Source organism: Plecotus auritus (genome assembly GCF_963455305.1).
Source record: "Plecotus auritus genome assembly, chromosome: 5".
NCBI lineage: Eukaryota > Metazoa > Chordata > Mammalia > Chiroptera > Vespertilionidae > Plecotus > Plecotus auritus.
In genome coordinates, this window is record NC_137776.1 from 14,814,568 (window position 1) to 14,836,020 (window position 21,453).

Here is a 21,453-nt window from a genome sequence, read left to right on the forward strand (position 1 = left end):
TCTTCTCTAGTTCACCACCATTACCATCACTCACACACCAACTTACTCACCCATTTTTCTCAGGTCCTTTTTCTTTTTTGTAAGAGTAAGAAGAAATCTGACTGGTTCTCCTTGAAGAAGGTGTGTCTATCCTGGCCCAATCAATTGAGGCCAACACAGTAAGAAAATCTGAGCAAACGTGGCCCCCCAGGCCCATATTTTAGGTATCACCTGCAGGACGAAGCAGGTTCTCTCAGAAGGATGTACAGGCAGGGGCACAATGAGTGACACATTATTTTATTGTAGTTCAAAAAATAACAATCGATACCAAAGTATTTATGAGAAATTGATAATAACTGTATGAGTGGGTACACAGAATAATTGAACTCTAACTTGTGTGTGTGTGTGTGTGTGTGTGTGTGTGTGTGTGTGCTATCATTGTTATTGTCTGGCATAATATTATCTGAGACTGAAGTAAATCTTTCTATTATTCTTCCCTAAGTACTGACATCATGGGTCTTCCTATATTTATTACAATACCAGATACTTTGATCTGTTACTGTTCGAAAGATATGCCTTCAAAATCTGTAAAAAAAGGGGGAAAAAAAAAGGAAAAGATGTAACAATTTAAAAAATACATTAGTAACATTTGTTTTTATTAGTTTTTCTCTTGTTCCCCTTCCCTTCTGTTTTCTGGATTTCTGTATTCAATTTGATTCAACAGCTGAGGGAGGTGTGTGTGAGGGGGTTCCTATGAGGGAAATTGAACTGTAGGCCATCATTAGATATCTATATATATAAAAGCTTAAGTGACCATTCGACTGTTTGACCGTTTGACCATTTGACCGGTAGCTATGATGTGCCCTGACCACCAGGGGGCAGACGCTCAACGCACAAGCATGGAAACATGGAACAGACTCATGAATCTGAGAGGGAAGCGGGGAGGGGAGAGGGCGGGAAGAGATTAACCAAAGATCTTATATGCGTCCTAGAGGCCCAGTGCATGACATTTGTGCACTGGGCAGGGGGTCTCTAAGCCCAGCTTGCGCCCTCTCACAGTACAGGACCCTTTGGCAGACATCCCCTGAGGGGTCCTTGGTGCTGCTGTGGAGGCAGGAGAGGATCCTGTGCTCGCCAGCCATAAGCCTGGCTTCTATATAGGACTAGAGGCCTGGTGCACAGATTTGTGCACTGGTGGGGTCCCTCAGCCTGGCCTGCACCCTCTCACAATCCGGGACCCCTCAAGGGATGTCAGAGAGCCAGTTTTGGCCCGATTCCTGCAGGCCAGGCTGAGGGACCCCACCAGTGCACGAATCCGTGCACCAGGCCTCTAGTTTTCATATAAGAAAATTAAATCCTGGCCTCTTTGCTGACTTCAACCTATTTCTATGTGCAGTCTCTCTTGGTTCCTTTGCTTGTCAGTCTGAATTTTGTTTGCAGCTATACTGTCAGTTCCACTTCCTCTCTTGGTCCTGCTTCTCCACTATTCACGAATTCTAATTCCCCACAGTTAGCCCCACTCTAAGCCCATTATACTCTTCATTCTCAGAATGGAAGGGGCAAAAGATTTGTTCATTTTATTGGATATTCAAATAAAAATCTGGAAGCATGAGTGAATATCCTGGTTGGTCAATCACAAAGAAATCGACATCAACTTGGTTTTCATAAAATAGCAGGACAGCTCAGTTATATACTTTGAAAATCTGGACTCGCAGATGCTTCTGGGTCCTTTTCCTTTCCATTCTGAGGGAAGGATTTGGTTGTCACGGTCATGATCCTGGCTGTAAAAGCAGGAAGCCAGGTTCTAGAAGTCAGCAAAGCTGGTCCCTGGGAATATGTGATGGGGAGGGTTGGAAAAGAACCATATCACAGGGACATGATGTCTTCTACCCAGTTCCATTTCTAGAATAAGAAGAGACTAGTGAATACTTTGTCTACCACCTACCATTTGTGAGGTCTTGATTGAATGGGTTTTCCGAGTTGATTTTAGGAGTCAGATCTAAATAATCCACTGCGGTACATAGAGAATTGAAAGAACAGAGTTTTAGTATTTAAAGCACATTGATTTTTTTTTTGCAGTTATTCTCATTTTATCCTCTCTTGTTCCTTCTAGTCCAGTTCCTCCAGATGCCTTGATCTCTTTGGAGGGTGTGAGCTGCTAGGTCACTTTTATGTGGAGTTTCAACCCATGACAGTGGCTTCTCCATGGCCCGTGGGCAATATGAGCAAGCAGGTGTCCAACGCAGCAGCTCAGCGCAGCGCCTTTCCGCCAAGCTCCCTCCGCAGCCCTGGTCCTCACAGCATACACCCCTGGGCAATGGCTCAGTGTTCGCCAGCTCCCTCCCATACAGAATTTCAGGTACAGAAGTGGCAAAAACTGAAACAGTCTAGATTATTATTATTTTTTGGAGATATGACTTGTATAGGTAGATTTAGCAAATATATAATTTTCTACATAATTTAACTACATAAATATTAACATGTATTTTGTAAATATAAATATATACATAAAATGTACAAATATTTATATGTTTTACTAATATATACTTTGCATATGTACATGTGTATATTCATACACACACACACACACACACACACACACACACACAGAGAAAGAGAGAGAGAGAGGGAGAGAGAAGGGGATAGAGAGATTCCTAGATTTTCCTGGCTCTGTGGTTGAGCATTGACCTATGAACCAGGAGGTCAGGGTTCGATTCCCTGTCAGGGCACATGCTGGGGTTGTGGGCTCGATCCCCAATGTGGGGCCTTCAGGAGGCAGCTGACTGGTGATTCTCTCTCATCATTAATGTTTCGATCTCTCTCTCCCTCTCCCTTCCTCTCTGAAATCAATAAAAATATATTTTTTTTAAAAGAGAGACCTCTCCATCTCTCCCTCTCACACACCTTCTGAGGAGGATCCTGACTTGTCATGTAGGCGATCTGGGGCTTTGTAATGAAGAACGAAGAAGAAAAGGGAAAGGTGAGAAGGGTGAACATCAGGGGCTGAAGCTGAGGCGAGAGGATTTGGGGAGAGTTTGAGCTAAGTATGACCTGGAAGCAGCTTCAGTATTTTTTTAAAAAAAATTGTTGACATTTTTATCCCTCCTTCAAAGTGTTTTCTAAGTATAAAGAGAGAAATGGAGTTATTTACAAATGACTTTGGTTGCTGGACTATGTTCTCTGACTCTCAGAATGAGTCTACATGAGCCAGGCCTCAGCTACAGAGATTGCTTCTAACTAGATTGACTTACCATCTGGCATAACTTGATCTTTCCCTTCCTCGTGGGTTAGATCAGGAGTGTCATTTTTATGTTCTGAAACCAAAACTAGATAAAACATACTGGGTTTAGAATATAACTAACAACTTGTGCAGTATTTTAACACAGTGTTTTCAAACTTTGTTGAACATGACTTACAGTAAAAAAAAAATGCATTTTACATTACAGTCCCGTACATGCACTTATGCACATATAATGAAATGAAAAGTTACAATATTTACCCTTTTCCAAACTTCTTACCTTTTTCTCATCTTTTCTACTCATCTTTTTTCTTTTTATTTAATTCTAGTTCATTGGAAAAAATTCTTGTCTCCTTATCCTTTTATTATCAATTTTATTCTAGTTCAAGAAAAAATGCTAGTTATTAAATTGATTCTCATGACCCACTAAATATTTTCACAACCCACCTAAAACACAATATGGGAAGTATAATGTTATATTTGATTCTAATGCTCCTTCAACAAATAGCCCCCAAACCAACCTGAAATCAACCCCACTATCTCCACTTTATCACCACTCAAGTTCTTTAGTCTGTATAACATTATCATTTATTAGAGGGTCTAAGAACCTAAAATCCTCTAGAAAGCCCATGATCAAGCAGGTTCATTTGTATGCTTTGTCCCACCTGTCAATTGTATGCTTTGTCCCACCACCAACAAACCATATTGCTGAGCTCCCAACCAACTATTCAACCAAATAGCAGATGCTTCTTACCTACTTTTTCCAGCTCTACTCCCTCTTTCTGGATCCTCTGCTCTTGCTCAGCTACCCTATGTATTATCTTCTGAATACAGTTTTATACTATTTCAGGTTCATATTTCATGCCTTGATCACTGAAATGTCTCCTTTGCCCATCTTTTTCCCTCTTTCCTAGCCAACCCTTCACTTGCACACCTCCTTTGTACTAAATTACATGAGTAATTCCTACTCATTCTTCTAGACTCAGAGCTTCCATTATGTCTCTTCCTATAAGCCTTTCATAACACTCCCAGTCTATGTCAGGGGACCCCCTGTGGGGTCCCATTATACACTGGACCTCTATCATAACACTTCTCAATAAAGTAGTTTTGCTATTTCCCATGCTAGATGGTGAACACTTTAAGGTCAAGAACAATGTTTGATATATGTTTATGAACCTAGCACCTAGCACAGTTTGTGTGTGTGTGTGTGTGTGTGTGTTAACATGAAATATTCCTGTTCAACAACATTTTAAGGGTACAGTAAGTTAACTACACACACATTGTTGTATAGTAGATCACTAGAATTTTTTTCATCTTGTGTAAATGAACTACACAGTTTCTGAATAAGTGCCCATTTGACTATCTTTAGCTATCTTAGATACAACTAGATTTCAAGATATTATTAAATTTTCTCCATACAGTACAAGACTCTTTCCTCTCCTTGTAAGTTTCTAGATTACTTATCATATATATACATACATATGTATGTATATATATGTATGTATATATATGTATGTATATATATGATAAGTAATCTAGAAACTTACAAGGAGAGGAAAGAGTCTTGTACTGTATGGAGAAAATTTAATAATATCTTGAAATCCAGTTGTATCTAAGATAGCTAAATATATATATATATATTCTTTCCTTTTGACCTGTCTTGACTATAGCTTCTTAATTCATTGTGTATCTTGGCATTTACCTTTTCATATTCTCATGGCTCCTTTCCCCCAGATGTGTTTGTGTGGTCATAACTACCTTATTGAGTCCCTCAGTGTCCCACAGTGACCAGCACACAGAAGTTGCTCAATGAATATCTGGTAATTTCCTTCAAAGGTTTGAACAGATTTTAAATATAATCTTATACTTGAGTATAGGATGGGGGTGATGTAGGACTCAACTCCCATGATATAGCTAACAGGTAATCAAATTCCTTTGAAATGTAGTGTCAAGTCTTGGATGAAAAGGGCATTTCTTTTTTCTAATTGATATACCTACCATCTGAATATTCCTGATTTTCCTCATTGTCATCTGTGGTAGTTAAGGCAGCCCTTTCAGGTTCTAAGAGTCAGAAAATTAAGTATTAACTGAAAAGATTAAACAATTCTCATACATGAATCATCTCACTGATATGTTAATAAGCAGAAATGCCCGAACTCTCAAGTTCTGATTATTTTCAATGCCCTAATCTTGGAATCTCTGGAACCATGTTTTGGGCAAGGTCCAATGGTGACAGATTCAAGATCAATCAACTCTATATGCACCTTGACCTTTGTTAATAAAAATTCAGCCTAATATCAGGTCATTTTCTTTCAGAAAATCCACTGTAATTCAAGTATTTTGGGAAATTTAGGACTATCAGTCAATGTAGTCAAATTTAGAATGACTGCTCTATAGGCATTATCATGAAAGGAATTTATAGTTTTAGAGGTCTGTCAAATGCAGGGAAACAAACTGCTCCTCAGACTTTTGTGCCTGCACCCTCCACCTCTGTGCTGCCTCTGAGCTTCATTTGGTTTGGCCACTGCTGGAGACTTGAATTCCCAAAACCTACCCTCTGCCGTAACCTCTTTTCCTTGCAGGCTCTCTGTCTTTCCTCTCACTTCCAGTACTTTGACCTTTAACCTTACTAAACTCTCTCTCCTCTGGATGATCTGAACCAAGGGCAGTCCTGTTCCCAGCCAGGCTTTTTATTTATTTTTTTATTTTTTGTTTGTTTGTTTTTACCAGTTAATCCATTCTGAGAGACATCAACTGTTTTAATTGGTTGAAATCTATACCATACTTGTTAAATATTTTCAATACCACCCCTGCCTGCAGCTTTTAATTTTATTTACATTTATTACTTCCTTCTTTATCTAATCTAGACCCCTATAGTTCATCACTTCATGGCTTTCTTGCAATTATTCTCAACTTCTTTGATTCACCTCCTTCCTTCCCAAATGGTAAGTAAAATAACAAAAGTACTCATTTTCCATTCTCATGCTCAATGCCAATGGCCAAATTACCTTAGCATCCATTTAGGGTGCCAGAAAACAAGAGAAATATGAGAAAAAATAGAAAAATAAAAACTTTTGGGAAAAAACTTGCTATTCCCAATAAAGTCATCAGGGAAATATTTAGAATTTTGTTGGAATGCAGTATAGTGTTATTTTTATTCTAATTGCATTATTCTAATTGCAGGGGTGGCAGTACACTATGATATTTTAGGACTTACTACCATCATGCATCTAGGTTCCCACTCCAGCCTGCTGAGCACCTTTGCGAATCACACAACCATACTTTGAGAGAATAAATGTGTTGTTTTAAGCCAACAGTTTACTGAAATTTGCTATGGCAGCCTGAGGGAACTGATATATAGGGTATAGACAAAAGTTATATGGCGACAGTGTGTTTACGATGTGATTTCTTTGGCATTTTTATGAGATGTTTTATTTCAAAGGACACAGCAAACATGGCAGTTTATTTTGTCAATAATTGAGTTTAAAGGTGATAATATACGGATTTTATTTATCTATATTAAATAGCGATTCAGTTTTAACAAATATTTTAACACCCTTTTATTGTCTCAATAGGCAGGACATCACGTTTAAAAGGTTACCTGGTTGATATGGCTGAAAATGTAACAAATCTCCAAGTGCGACAAGTTTCTCCTGTTGAAAATTTTTACAAGGAGAGAATTAAATGACCATAATTATTCATCATTCTTTAATAGAAAAACACTTTGATTCTTGATTTTTTAAATAAACAACAAATATTTTTAACATACCGGAAATTATGTAACCAAATGAGTAGTGTTGGTCTGCTGATTGTTTTCAAACTTGTGTTGGTTCCTTACTGGTTTTTCAAAATAAGATTCAAATTGAACCCAAAGAAAACAAATGTATGCCTTGGCCTCAGAGAATCCGTTTAAGATCATTATCAAAGTCAGTTGCCTTGTATCTATTCTGACCTTACCTGCATTAGATCAGTTGCCATTCTGGTCATTATTTGTTCACTTATTTCAGTATCTTTGAGATCTGTGAGAACCACCCAAGTTCCATTCTCAAATTTCACAGGCATAGAGAAGACGATCCCTTCAGGAATGCCAAACTGGCCTGCGGTGAGCAAACGCAAAGCAAAGCAAAAACACTCAGAAAAATAAGTCTTGCCTACTAAGTACTTTGTGGAGCGGACATAATACATGGTTTTAATGGTAATGGTGGAACTGAATCTCTGGTAATTCCTCCCCAGGGAGAGGTGAAACACTCTAGTATTGATTGGGCACCTGTCTAGGTTCTGGCTGTCCCCCCTTCAGTGTCTCTCTTGGAAGGGAGCACCACTATTCCCTCTTCTTTATCCCTTTGTGCCGGGGTCAGACTCCCTGCCTCTGCCTGGAGGGCTGATGCAGCCTTTCTCTTCCACCTGGTCTGGGTTCCTTTTGTCTACTTTCCAAGGCTTTACCTTGTGCCCCTGGGTAGCCCAGGAGCCCCAGGCCTTGTCCGGTCAGGCCTTCTGCTCTTCCAGGGGACTATGGCAGGCATAGAGTTCAGGCATGAGGGCTAGGAAGGGAACAAGAGGGAGCAGGAATGTTGCTGATTTCCTCTGAGCTCCTAGTTCCCAGTCTGGATGGGCTTCAGACAAAAAGACTGACAATGCTTGTTACTAAGTGAGGAACATTCAGATAAAATTGCCCAGCCCCTTCTGCACCTTAGTCAAATCAGAAAATTATGCTTGCCAATCTAGTCATCAAAAATATTGCCACAAGGGCAAAATGAATGCAGATAAGAAACTAGGATCTAAAAAAAGTTCCTCCGCGGGTGTCCCAGGTCCTCTGTTCACGCTCTACTGGTTTTCTCTGTAAAGAGACAGCTTCATGGGTGGGCAACATATGAGGTTTACCTATATAGTTTCAGGGAGACAATGACCACAAACTCCTTTCCCCAAATATTGCATTGTTTATTGATGAGTTCCTCTAGCGATTAATTAAAGATTCTACAAATAAAGGTAAGATTTAAAATAACTATTTCACTAAAAAGGTAATATGCTGATTTGAATTCACACAAAGGGGAGGTTCATACATCGTAACTGCAATTGAACAAGATTCACTGAGTGTCTACCCATGAAGGAGACCCAGGCAAAGCCCTGTCTGTAGGGGGTACACACTCTAATGGAGGGAACATATGAATCTAACCACACCATGGATAAAGGCAGGATGTAATATGCTTCCTGATGGAGGAACACAATGCCAGGTGAATACAAAAGGCAGACAGAGATTAATCTGACTTGGGGGCTTTTGGAAAAATTTCCTTGAACTGCACAGTAGTCACAGGAAGAACGGGGAGGATTGTGGTTTCACTAATAACACTCAAGAAATATAAGGAACACAATTATGAAATTGTGAAAACCCAGACAGCTTATAGATCATGTTAAGAGATAATAGGTGGGGACACAGACGTAGGAGTACGAGGTATACATGGAGGTTTTTTTCAATATTACAAGATATGAATGCCGAAACCGGTTTGGCTCAGTGGATAGAGCGTCGGCCTGCGGATTGAAGGGTCCTAGGTTCGATTCCGGTCAAGGGCATGTACCTTGGTTGCGGGCACATCCCCAGTAGGGGGTGTGCAGGAGGCAGCTGATCGATGTTTCTCTCTCATCGATGTTTCTAACTCTCTATCCTTCTCCCTTCCTCTCTGTAAAAAATCAATAAAATATATTTTTAAAAAAAAAGATATGAAAGACCCAGACTTACCTTCACTCAATACTCCTAAGGACACTATCTCCCCATATGGTGATCCATGGTACCAGTATTTCAATGTAGTGGCTATACTGTGTGCAGCTAACATGCCTCCAAATTGTCTTCCTGTGGCGGTCAACTCTTTAAGAGTTGTCACAAATTCTCTGTTTATCCACTCACTATATGAAAAGAAAGAAACAATTTTTCAATGAAGGGAGAAGTGGAAATAAAAAAGACTGCTCCCTGGGTCAATGAATCTGCGTACAAAAAAAAAAAATCATCTCCACAAAAGAGAGATACAACTTCCTTTGTCCGTTCTTTAAGCTTCTTCAATCCCATAAAAAGTTGATTGAAAAATAATGAGATAGAGTAGAAAGGAATCCCAAAGTTTCAAACTAAAGACATGATAATATAAATATGGAACACAGAAAAGCGGTCAAAGGCTGCAAGAACAGTTACTTTCATGATGAAGAATTTATCCTAGGTAGATACTATCTTGGAACCGGTGGTATTCATTTTAAATAACATAACATCATAAAATGTTGAGTTATTTACACTGAGAACTAGAGAGATAACTTTGTCTTTATAATCTGAGGTTTCAAGGCGGGGAATAGTCCAGCTGGACTAGAGCAAGCACTAAATGGCTGCCCCTGCTAAGCCATCACGCTGCAGTTCCATTAGACACGGCCCCTACCCAGGCAACAAACGCATAGGGACCTGCTCCGGGAGGGGAAGCTGGAGACATATTATTTCCAGGGTCTGAGGAAGGGAAGGAAGGGGAAGGAGGGCCATTGGAAAGGAAAGTGCTGCAAAGCGCTGAAAAATGCTTCAAAGGCTCCCCTCCCCCTTTCTCTCCGGTGCCTGAGCACAATGGTAGGGTTGACTGTGGTGGGCACAGTCCTAAGGGCTTTGCCTGTAATGTGAACCCATGTAATCTTCCCAATGACCCTGCAAGGCCCCTGCTGTATGACCACTTCCACTTTGTAGATGAAAACTCTGAGGAACAGAGAGGTGAAGTAATTCTCTAAAGTCATACAGCTAATCATTGGCTGCGTGAGAATTTCAGCTCAGGTGTGCCGGCTCTAGGGCCTGGGATCCTCACCACTTCTGCCCTCTGCCTCCCTGGGACAGCACACCCAGCGGGGCCTGGGTGTGCTCATCTTAATGCCTTGCTCTTGAAACTGGTCGACTAATTTCAACCTGGATACATATCTCCGCCTTTATAGTAAATGAGAGTCACATTACATACGCTTGCTTTAGCGATAACTTTAATGGATTATGTGAGCCACTTTAAGGACAATCTGAAATGTAAAAATTTATAATTTCAAAACCAAATAAATTGGGAGTGGGAATTGACTAATTGAAATCTTATGGAACTTACTATGTTTCTTCAATAGAGAGCATAAACAAAGATGAGTGTGAACAATGTCAAGTTATTTTTGTCCAAAGATTTCCAAGATGGTTTAAATGATTACAACAACTATTAAACATTTATTCGACACTGTTAGGATACTTCACTTAAAAATAGACAGTACCTATCAAAAACCAAGCTTAAAACAGGGCGAGAAAAGCGAGGAGGTCCCCAAATAGCACTCTCATATCTGTAAATCTTGGCTTTTCTCAGATCAACGTAGCAATTTCCACTAATATTACCCCAAATTATCACATCTTTGATGTCTGTGAAGAAAAGAAATAAAAATTAACCTAATAATGAACGTCAGTATACAAAATTGCCTGACGCCTATGTTTTCTTTGTGCTTGTTTTAGGATTGGTCCGTTTGCTATGAATAGATCTAAGTTTATGCTGCCTAAAATTGTGCAAATCATGTGGCTCAATCATCTCCTTAATCAGGGTTTGGAGAGCCTTACTGATGCTCTATAAATGCTGTGGGCATACGACTGAAATCCAGGAATCCTGGCATGCTCCCTGAAGATACTGCTGCTGGAAACTATACCACTGGCCTTGGTCCTGACTTCATTAACCTGCCTACCTTAGAGAACTGTTTTGAAATCATTTTTTAAAAAACATTGATGACGCCGAAACCGGTTTGGCTCAGTGGATAGAGCGTCGGCCTGTGGACTGAAGGGTCCCGGGTTCGATTCCGGTCAAGGGCATGTACCTTGGTTGCGGGCACATCCCCGGTGGGAGGTGTGCAGGAGGCAGCTGATCGATGTTTCTCTCTCATCGATGTTTCTAGCTCTCTATCCCTCTCCCTTCCTCTCTGTAAAATATCAATAAAATATGTTTTTTAAAAAAAAAACATTGATGACGTTTTTAACTGTTATCACGGGGGGAAATGGAATATTAGGTTTCAAAGTATTACTTGCAAAGTATAAACCTTATTATATAATGATGGACAACGTCAGGTGGTCACGAAAGCCAGTTAAAAGTTTGCACAGTAGTCAAATCACACACTAAAGAAGTTCTTTGTATGGGCTTCGCACTTCCTACCCCAGACTCCAGAAGGTTTCCTAGAGGGTACAGGGTTCTTCCCAGCTGCTTTGAAATTGTGCTGCTTAGAAACACAAGCAGAGACAGGAGTTCACTCACATGAGGGGGATGTTTTCATCTTTCTGGCCAGCGTCGCTTTGGCCTGCCCTTCCACCCCCAGCGCCACAGCGACAATATTGCGCGCGATGCTCGGGGCATATCTCATGAGCAACAACGCTTTCAGGTTGACAAAGGTTTTTCCTCCCACAATGACTCGGACCGAGGCGTGAGCGTTCTTCTCGATCAGGTAGCCGTAGAGCCTGCACAGAGGCACCCTGCTCCGGAGGCAGTCCTCCACCGTGTACACCTCCTTGGTCCTGGGGTCGTCCAGGATGATGACCACGTGGGCCTGGCGGAAGGCCTCCTCCACTCTGGTGCAGATGGAGACGCTGCGCAGCAAGGGCGACACCAGGTCCTGCGCATCCATGGCGAGGTTATGGAGGGTTTCTTCCGCCTGCTTCTTGTCAAACAGAGCTATGCTGATTTCCGTGTGCATGCCGAACACCTCCCCGCTGGTCAGGATGGGGATGAGGCTGTAGCAGGCAGGGGCAGACGCACTAACAGTGCAAAGCAGGATTAGCAATGGTTAAAAGCTTTTGTCCCTTTAAAACTTTTATTCTTTTATATATATATGCAGGCCTAAGCTGTCAGGAGGACATCCTTAGCGCTGTGGCAGCCCTGAGCCCTGCTTCTGGCTGAGAGGGATCCCCCTGTGGGAGCACACTGACCACCAGCGGGGCAGCTCCTGTGTTGAGCATCTGCCCTCTGGTGGTCAGTGAGCATCATAGCGACCGGTCATTCTGCCATTTGGTTGATTTGCATATTAGCCTTTTATTATATAGGATTTGTATTGATTTCGGAGAGGAAAGGAAGGGAGAGAGAGATAGAAGCACCCGCACACACATCTCAAACTTGACATTCAGATCTTCTATCATGGAGTTAATCCCACACCCTCCTCCTTTCAAATATAAACAGCCAACCTCACGAATCCTGGGCTTTGACTGTCCCACCTGGTGATCCAGACCTGCAAGGGCTCAACGAGGTCTTTCAGGGATTCTTTCTCCAACTCTTTTTGTATATGAGCCTCCATGTTCTCCTGAGCAATCGCCTTCATCAGCTCAGTCGTCATGCTAGAGGTGACACCGTAGTAAAGCTAAACATGGCAAAAGAAAAATTCAGCCCCCGAGAGAAGACCATTAGTGGACAATGGCTATAATGGAAAGTTCTTGTGTAAAGCCAGAAGGGAGTAAAAAGAGAGCTGAGAGAAGACTTTAGAAAGCAAGGCGTTGGAAAAATGAAACAATGTGAGAGATTGATAATGTTTTAAACAGAGAAATCAACTTAACTTACATACCTGGGCATGCTCTAAGAACTCATTATATCCTCCCAGAAGCAAGCCCTTTCCTCCACGATCCAGCAGCTCCCTCCAGATGATGGGGGAACTTTTGTGGCTCCATTTATTCTTTTCACACACATCTCTCAGCCACTCCTATTGAATGATATTCCAAGTGCAGTCACACATTTAATAGACCTCAGAATTCAATACTTTAGAATTCAAACACTAAAATACTGGCGCTTTTTTTTTTTTTTTGCCATTACTGAATATACATAAAATTTAGATAGCTTAAACTGTCGAATGTAAATATAAAAAATAGTGATGAGTTAAATAACAAGTTAAGCAAATAAGAAAGAATATTCTTCAAATCCACTGACAAAATAAAGGCACAGGAGGTTGCTCTCTTTTGCTGAAAAGACCTGGAGTGTTTATGTTAAAGATAAGCCAAGTGTTCCAACTCAACTGATGTGAAAAAAAAGTCTAACTGATTTCCCCCTTATTCTTCTATTTGAGTTATTTCCAGTTGTAGGGAATTTCCAATATCGTATAAATTTGATATTGCTTTCCACATCTGTGGATATAGTGTATATTGCTCAGATTAAATTAACGAGCTAAAAGTTACCCAGAAATTTCTGATAATATTTATTAGAAAAATCTTAAATAATTACTTGGTTTGTGTAAATCAGGTCTTCAATGACAAGAGCTGAGTAGAGAGATAGAACATCCTTATGGGTAAAGTGCATAATAGCATTCTTGTCTTCGGAGGCATGTGTAATGATGCTACCCTAACACATAAAATCTTAGAAACAAATTTCCCTTCTGATGTTGAAATCTCTCTGCCTTTATCCCACCTTAAAGCAAACAGTGCTGCTGTGAAGATTCTACCATGGCCCTCTATTTTACACCACAACCTGCCCAAATGAAGCACTGAGTCTATGGAATAAAGGGACTCTACCCAAAAGGACCTTCAGCATCAAGGGCATGTTGATATTCTGGCAAGACATGAGAGAATATGTATGGGACTGGCCCCTGAGGATGCTGAATCAAGAGTGGGACATAACGTTGGACAAGGGAGAATTTATTAATATTAATCACTCTTCTGCAGTTCAAGCGTGTACACCCTGGCAAAGACCTTGGAAGAGAGTGATAACATGTTGCTAGGATGATTTTTCCTAAGATTGGGGAAGGTGATGATGCCCATGAAATGCCAGAACTGCCTTCAAAAACAATGGAAGGGATTAAAAAGCTTAGAAAAATGTCCATGCAAGAGTGGATACGCTACTATAGAATTCTGGAAACCCATTAGTCAACTGTGTACTCTAGAAGGCCCTTGGGGCACTACATTCACAAAGCGATAAGAAATGCACTGATGAAAGGGGTCTCAGTATTGCTGAGAAGCCCTGGGTGACTGTCCATTCTAGGCCAGGTCTTTAAAGGACATGCTATTATAGAGCTGGACTCCAGGTCATTGGGATGATAGAATCTTGAAACAAGAGGCTAGGGAGCAGTGCCTACCAGAGAGTATCTATTGTGAAAGAAATAGTAGCCCTAGCCAGTTTTGCTCAGTGGATATAGCATTGGCCTGCTACTGAAAGGTTTTGGGTTCAGTTCTGGTCAAGGGCACATGCCTGGGTTGTGGGCTGGATCCCCAGTAAGAGGGTGTGTGTAGGAGGCAGCCGATCAATGATTCTCTCTCATCATTGATGTTTCTATCTCTCTCCCTTTCCCTTCCTCTCTGAAATCAATAATATATATATATATATATATATATACACATATACACATATATACATATATACATATATACACATACACACACACACACACACACACACACACACACACACATATATATATATATATATATATATATATATATATATATATATATATCCTAGCCAGTTTGGGTTAGTGGATAGAGCATCAGCCTGCAGACCAAAGGCCAAAGGGTCCCAGGTTCGATTCCAGTCAAGGGTACGTACCTGGATTGCAGGCTCCTCCCTAGCCTGGGCACTGGCCAGGGCTTGTGCAGGAGGCAACCAATCAATGTGTTTCTCTCACATCGATATTTCTCTCTGTCTTTCCTTCTCTCTTCCACTCTCTCTAAAAATCAATGGAAAAGTATCCTCGGGTGAGGATTAGCAAAAAGAAAGAAAGAAGCACTAAACAACCCAGCAGGAAGATAACTTAGACAGCTGAAGGCACGTGGGCTCATGAAGAGGCAGAGATTATGCAATGATTCTAGAGATCAAGCTGCCACTCACCAGAGCTGATGCAGCGATTGCTGCTACTAAATGTCTAATATGTGTCAACAGAGACCAATGCTGACCCCCTCAGAATGGCATTATCCCTTGAACTCACTAACCAGCCCCTTGGTGGGAAGTTGATTATAATTGGACCCCCTTCCACCCTGGACATGACAGTGATTCATCTCGACTTGAATCAACATATATTCTGGGTAAAGAACTGTCTTTTCTGCTTGTAGGGCTTTGCCCAGCACGCTGTTCAAGAGCTTACACAATACGTAACCTGTCAACATGGGATCACTTAAAACAAAGGGACCCACGTTAGTGGAAAGAATGTGTGGGGTTGGGCACATAACCAAGGGATTCACTGGCCCTATCATATAAAACACCACCTAGCAGCCCGATAGGGGGAAGGCACAGGCACCAGCTTGGGACTGATGCCTTGCAAGGATGGGGCACCATCTTTCAGGATGCAATAAATATCATAAATCAAAAAGTGTTTTGCCCCAAATAGAACGAATAAATCCAGGAACCAAGGAATGAAATTAAGAGTGACCCTGCTTACCATTACTTCCAGTCACTTGCCCTAGACTCTGTGGATCTGCAGGTTCTAAATCCCAGTAATAAAATGTGGAAAGGAAAAAAGACTATTGAATATTCACTCTCCTCCAGTACTATGTTAGATCTCGCTTCCTCTAAGTAGCTTACATGCTACTAAGGGTTGCTTCTATCAGGAAGATTCCCATTAAACTTTAGGCTGTGGATGCCACTGGATCACTTCGAGTTTCTTTGCCCAAAAGACCAGCAGGCAAGGGAAGGAGTTACCATCCTGGAGGGAATAATTGGCCCTGATGACCAGAAACACGTAGGGCAGCTATAACCCAATGTGGGCAGAAGAGAATATTTGTTGTCTAGATGATTTACAGGGGCATCTTTGGTACTCTCTTGCTCAATTTTGACAGCAAGTGGACAAGTGCACAGGTGCATCCTATAAAAGAAACAGAGACTAGGGTGCAGGCCCCGTACAGGTATAGATCACCACACCTAACAAGTCACTTAGACCAGCAGAGAGTGAGGGGACTCTAGAAAGGACAGTAGAGAAGAAAGGTGATGACTGTTAGTTGCAGCCCTGAAATGATCTGTAGTGGAGACATAGTTCATGTGACTAACCTTCTTGTAAAGTTTTCCTAGGGAGAGAGGCCAACCAGAATCTTAGACAAGCGCTTTCCACATGGTGTGAACCTATTACACAGAGCACGTGGACCCAAAAGGCACAATGGGTGCACTGTGGCGGGTCCGGTCGTGGCAGTCCAGATTTCCCCTTCATGACCCAGGCACTCAATCCCTCAACCACCGGGAGTATTGGCTGCCGATTGCTCAGTGCCCAGTCTCCTTCCAGGAACTGGCTTTAGCTGAAGGAAGTTCCCTTGCCTTAAGTTAAATGCCTTCCCTGGGCAGCTGGCATCCAGTGACTGTTAGCTGGGGGAGTACAAAAGCCCAGCCTCCTTGCCTATTTTGGGGGTATCTATGAAAGGCTAACCCAGATTCCGAGTTCCCTGTATGACTGGCCGAGCCCTTTGTTGCAGCTGGATGGCAATTCAGCTCCTTCCATTGCCCAATGCTGCTGCCCTCATTCCTTCCCAGGATGTTGTTCCCAAGAGCACCCCCCAATAAAGGAAATTCCTTCACCTAAATCCTCATCTCAGTCTGTTTCTGAGAAAACCCAATCCCAAAGACGGGTATTTCAGTAAACAAGCACCTTGTGCCATTAGAAATCAATATGAAGGTGAATGAAGAGTTAAGAAGTGCAATAAAAGTTACCTGGATTCTTGGGTGGTGGCGGGGGGGGGGGGGGAGGGAGGACAGGTAAATTTATTCCACTCATTTGTTAGGGCCTTGTGTGTTCTAATAGGTTTTAGGAAAAAAATAATGCTTTGAGACTGATAAGTGGGGATTTATTTTATTAGTAGTAAAATATCAGTAGTACACGAACATTCATTACTGGAAGCCTATCTGATATACTTGCTAATGTTAATCAAATTAGAAAGATTTTTGTGCATGTGTAAGTTTAATAAATTGTAAAGGCTTCTTACCTCCCAAACATGAGGATGTTGGGTAATTTTAAATATATGAAAATCAGGAAGATTCTTCTGTAAATAGTCTGCCAGGAGTTCTGCTTTAGCATAATATGGGTCATCTGCTCTACCTAAAAGAGTTCAAGTTAGCAATGCCTCCTTTTGTCATACAGAAATTATCATGCAGTTTTAAGTATATGCTATATAATTAATCATGTAGTTATATTTTTATCATAGTTATAGTATAAATTGCCACCACATAATGTTTTGATTTTTACTATATTGGTAAAAAGGTCAGAATCTTAAGTAATAAAATGTGGAAAGGAAAAAAGACTATTGAATATTCACTCTCCTCCAGTACTATGTTAGATCTCGCTTCCTCTAAGAGGCTTACATATTACTAATTAAACGTGAACTATTAACAATGAACTATTCATTAGTAGCTATGAAAAGGAAGTGTGAAGTGAAGAGTAGTGGTAGAATCACATGTGGATTTGATGTATGTGGCAGGAGTATTAGCGGGGAGGAGAAGCTGGGGGAGAGAGAAGAGTCTGGAATAACTTCTACTTTCTGGCTTGAGGATTCTGAGCTTAGCAGAGAGAAATCACAGGTGATAAGTTTATTGATAAGTGAGGTTGGAGGGATCTGTAGTACATCTAAGTGGATGTGAGCAGCAGGCAGTTGCATGTGTAAGTCTGAAGTGCAAGCTCTATGTAAGGGCTTAAGATGTAGCCATCAACACACAGGAAGTTAAAGCCACCAATGTGCATGGGACTGGCTGTCTGATAGGCAGGGGCCACATGCAAAAGTCTCTCTATAGCATTCTTCCCCATTTACCACAATTACCAGTTCTTTGACCTCATGGAGATTTCTAAGTCAGCAATCCCTCTCAGCCTCCCCCTATCTATTAGCCTCCCTGTCTTGTTCAAATCTGTAATTCATGAATCCAAACCACTCTCTGGCTAATTTGCCCCACTGTGCTCTGGCAAATCAGCCTGATAAAATCCCATCACTATGGATGAACCAAATTACCTGTCTTTCCTATGCCTAGGTCCCATCTGCTCGATACCCCTGGAGAAACATGGCAGAACCAAGCCTAGTGGCACCGTTACATTCATGGTCATCAGCCTCAACTGGCCCTCAGCTCTGCCTGAGATCCCTGTTTCCATTAACAGTATTCTCTTCTTTTCTCCACAATGGCTGTTCCAGACTTTGTCCACTTCCTTCAAAACTCCTCCTTCTCTCCAACATTTTTTCTGGACCACCAAAAGACAATAGATAACCTTGCTCTCTACTTTACAAAAACAAAGCCAAGTCATAGAACAAGGCATTGGTTGGGAAAGACCCCAATCTCCTGCCGTCACAGGTACCAGCCCCTCTGCATTTGGACGCATCCTTTCCTTCTTTCTTCTACTCAATGGAAGAGGGATCCTACCTCCTGTTCGGGTCTCATCTTACCACTTAATGCTCTGAATACTACCCTCTTCTGCCTTCAGAATATTCATGGATTCTGCTCAGTTTCTTTCTAGCATCTATCTGTTTCTAATGAAACTTTTTCTTCATATTTAAATATACTCATTATACTTGTTTCTCCTGTACTGAAAAACAAAAAGTCCATGCCCCCATAACTATTGTCTTCCACTTGACCTTTTCTATTAACACTTCATTATTAATAAAAGAATTCTCTACACTTGCCACCCCCAGTTCTTTACTTCCATTTATTTCTCATCCCACAGCAATCTGGCTCTCCCCATAATTCTCTAGAAGGTGACCAGGATCTCCATGTCACTAAATCCAATGTATATTTTTTTTAGTGACCCTTGTTGACCCTTGGCAGCATTTGGCCCCACTGCTACCCTTTTGAAGCACTCACTCTGGGCATTCTCCAGCGTTTCTTTCTACTTCTCTGGTCACTTCTCACTATACACTGTAGGTTCTTATTCCTTTACCAATCCCTTAAAAGGTAAATATTCTGCAAGGCTTCTCCTCTTCAAATCCTACACATTCTTCCTGGCCAATCTCCTCCACTCTCTTGGGTTCAAGAAGCAATCTGTATTTCCAATTCAGACCTATCTCCTTATCCAGTCTACCTATACCCTTCTGTATTCTTTCATCTCCTTCTTAATGTCCCATAGACACTCAGCATATCTATGATGGATTTTGCTACCACTCCTCTACTAAATCTGCTCCTTCTCATATATTCTTTATGTCCATCTATCGAGTTATCTAAGAGTATCCAGAGTATTAAGCCTGTTCTTTTTCAATAACTCATCTACCCAGTTATCCAAAGCACTGCTTAGGAATAATTTTTAACTCTTTCTTCTCCCTTACTTGCCTCCCTCCACCCAATTAGACAACTAATTCTATGGCTTCTGCCTTCCTAACACCTCTCCAATCTACTCACTTCTTTCCATTTTTGTTTCCTACCAGCCTAGGTCAAGCCAACATTATCTCCTTACAGGACTATAGCAGCTGACTGGGCTCTTGGCATCCAGTCTCTCTCTTCCCACATTGCAGAGATAACACTCAGATAAAATGCAAACTTGGCTATGTTCTTCCTTCCAAAAACCTTCCATGTACTTCGGATAAAGTTTAAAATATTGAACACAGCTCACAAGAATCTACATCACTAACTCTGGCCTTAGGTTATGATACTCCTTTCTTCGTTCTCTTTGCTCCAATCCCACTAAATCTATTTCAATTTTCTATTTATTGTATATTCTCAATCACCATCAAGCTAGTTATCCTCATTTCAACCCCACTTCCTACTCCCCATGCCTAAACTGCTCTTTTCCTTCTTACCTCTTCTCTGCTGGTAGGTCCCTTTCAGGTCTCTGCTTAAAAGTCTCTGCCTCTAGGAAGCTCCCTTGCCTGACTAAGTGAGGTCCTCTGCCAGGGCCTCTGCTCCTATCAAACCCTGCCCTGCCGCTGCCACACGTGCAACATTCTTTGTACATTTGTTTACCACTGTCTTTCCAGCATACAGTCTGTCTGTGCTCAAAAATATCCTTCTGAATGAATAAAGAAGCAAAGAAAATAGATTTCCAGGAAGATGGGATGTGCCAATTGTGTTAGTACATCAAAGAGGCCAAATAAGACGAGAACTGGACAGCTTCTCTAAAGTCATTGGTGATTTTGTGAGGGCCATTTCAGAAAGGAGGCAGATGTAGAAGCCAGATTGAGTGGAAGGAGGACCCAGAACTAGAAGAGCAGTCTACTCTTTTAAGAATCTTGTTGAGAAGGAGGTAGGTACAATAGCATGTTGTAGTAAAAGACTCTTCAGTGCTTTTCTGTATGCCCGTCATCATTTCCTATCCTTCCCCTCCATTGCTGACAGGGTGGGTTTCCTAAATTGCAAGCGCATTAAGGATACTCTCCTGCTAAGTTTTTCAGTGGTTCCCTACTGCTTTTAAGGTACAGTTCAAACACCTTTGCTTGGTGCACTTGAAGATCTGGTTGCAGCTCCCCTTCTAGCCCCAGGTCCAGTCACTTCCTCCACATCCAGATCATCCATTAGGCCATGAAACTCTTAGCCTCTTTGCCTTTATCTGGAGTGGCCTCCCTATGCCAAACTTTCACAAATCAGCTCCTCTAACAACCCCCAGAGCCCTGTGCCACGTCTTCTTTATTGCATTGATCCCATTGTGTCAAAATTACTTGTTCACATGCTTCTGTACACCATGAGACCGAACGTTTCTCAAAGGCAAGGACGTGCCCCCTCCGCCAGCCCCCTCCCTATATATCCAGTCTCCGGCAGTGCTTTGCACAGGGTCACTGCCCAATCAACATCCTCGAGTGCATGTACTGTATCAGAAAGCCTGAGGTGGTCCATATAGAGGCTGGAGTTGCTAAAACAGAAGCCAGTTAAGAAGATCACTGCTGCCCTGACTGGTTTGGCTCAGTGGATAGAGCTTCGGCCTGCGGACTGAAGGGTCCCAGGTTCGATTTCGGTCAAGGACATGTACCTTAGTTGCGGGCACATCCCAAGTAGGGGGTGTGCAAGAGGCAGCTAATCGATGTTTCTCTCTCATCCATGTTTCTAACTCTAAATCCCTCTCCCTTCCTCTCTGTAAAAAAATCAATAAAATATGTTTAAAAAAAAGAAAAGAAAAAAAGAAGAAGAATATCACTGCTAAGCGGCTATAGGAGGCGACCAGTTGTTGGTGTTTTGAGTCATCTGCGGGCTTATGCAGGATCACTCACCCGCAAGCACGAATTTGGCCATGGTGAAGCTTTGATCCCGGGGCAGACACCACAACTCCGCAGTTTCCTGGCAACCACGCTGCCAAGGACGCGGCGCAGGCGCGCTCAGTGGCTGAGCGCGGGATCTGGCGCCCCGCAGGGAAGATTAGATGTTGGGGTAAACGAT

General features: G+C 41.8%; 1 protein-coding gene across 2 annotated transcripts; it reads right to left on the reverse strand.

The window, feature by feature from the left end:
• Positions 1-261: 261 nt before the first annotated feature.
• Positions 262-21,421, reverse strand: MDH1B (malate dehydrogenase 1B). Of its 2 annotated transcripts, XM_080668153.1 has the most exons (13): positions 21,288-21,369; positions 17,103-17,215; positions 12,782-12,916; positions 12,438-12,580; positions 11,488-11,984; positions 10,472-10,613; positions 8,952-9,115; positions 7,175-7,314; positions 6,819-6,870; positions 5,216-5,278; positions 3,231-3,305; positions 1,925-1,990; positions 262-564 (listed from the first exon to the last, which is right to left on the reverse strand). In XM_080668153.1, exons 1-13 carry the CDS (start codon positions 21,307-21,309, stop codon positions 536-538), a joined length of 1,641 nt encoding a protein of 546 aa, XP_080524279.1. In that variant the 5' UTR covers positions 21,310-21,369; the 3' UTR covers positions 262-535. The 2 variants fall into 2 exon arrangements, with proteins under 2 accessions (XP_080524279.1, XP_080524280.1); XM_080668154.1 differs by lacking the exons at positions 12,782-12,916; positions 17,103-17,215 and having other exon boundaries at positions 21,288-21,421.
• Between the last annotated feature and the right edge of the window lie 32 nt (positions 21,422-21,453).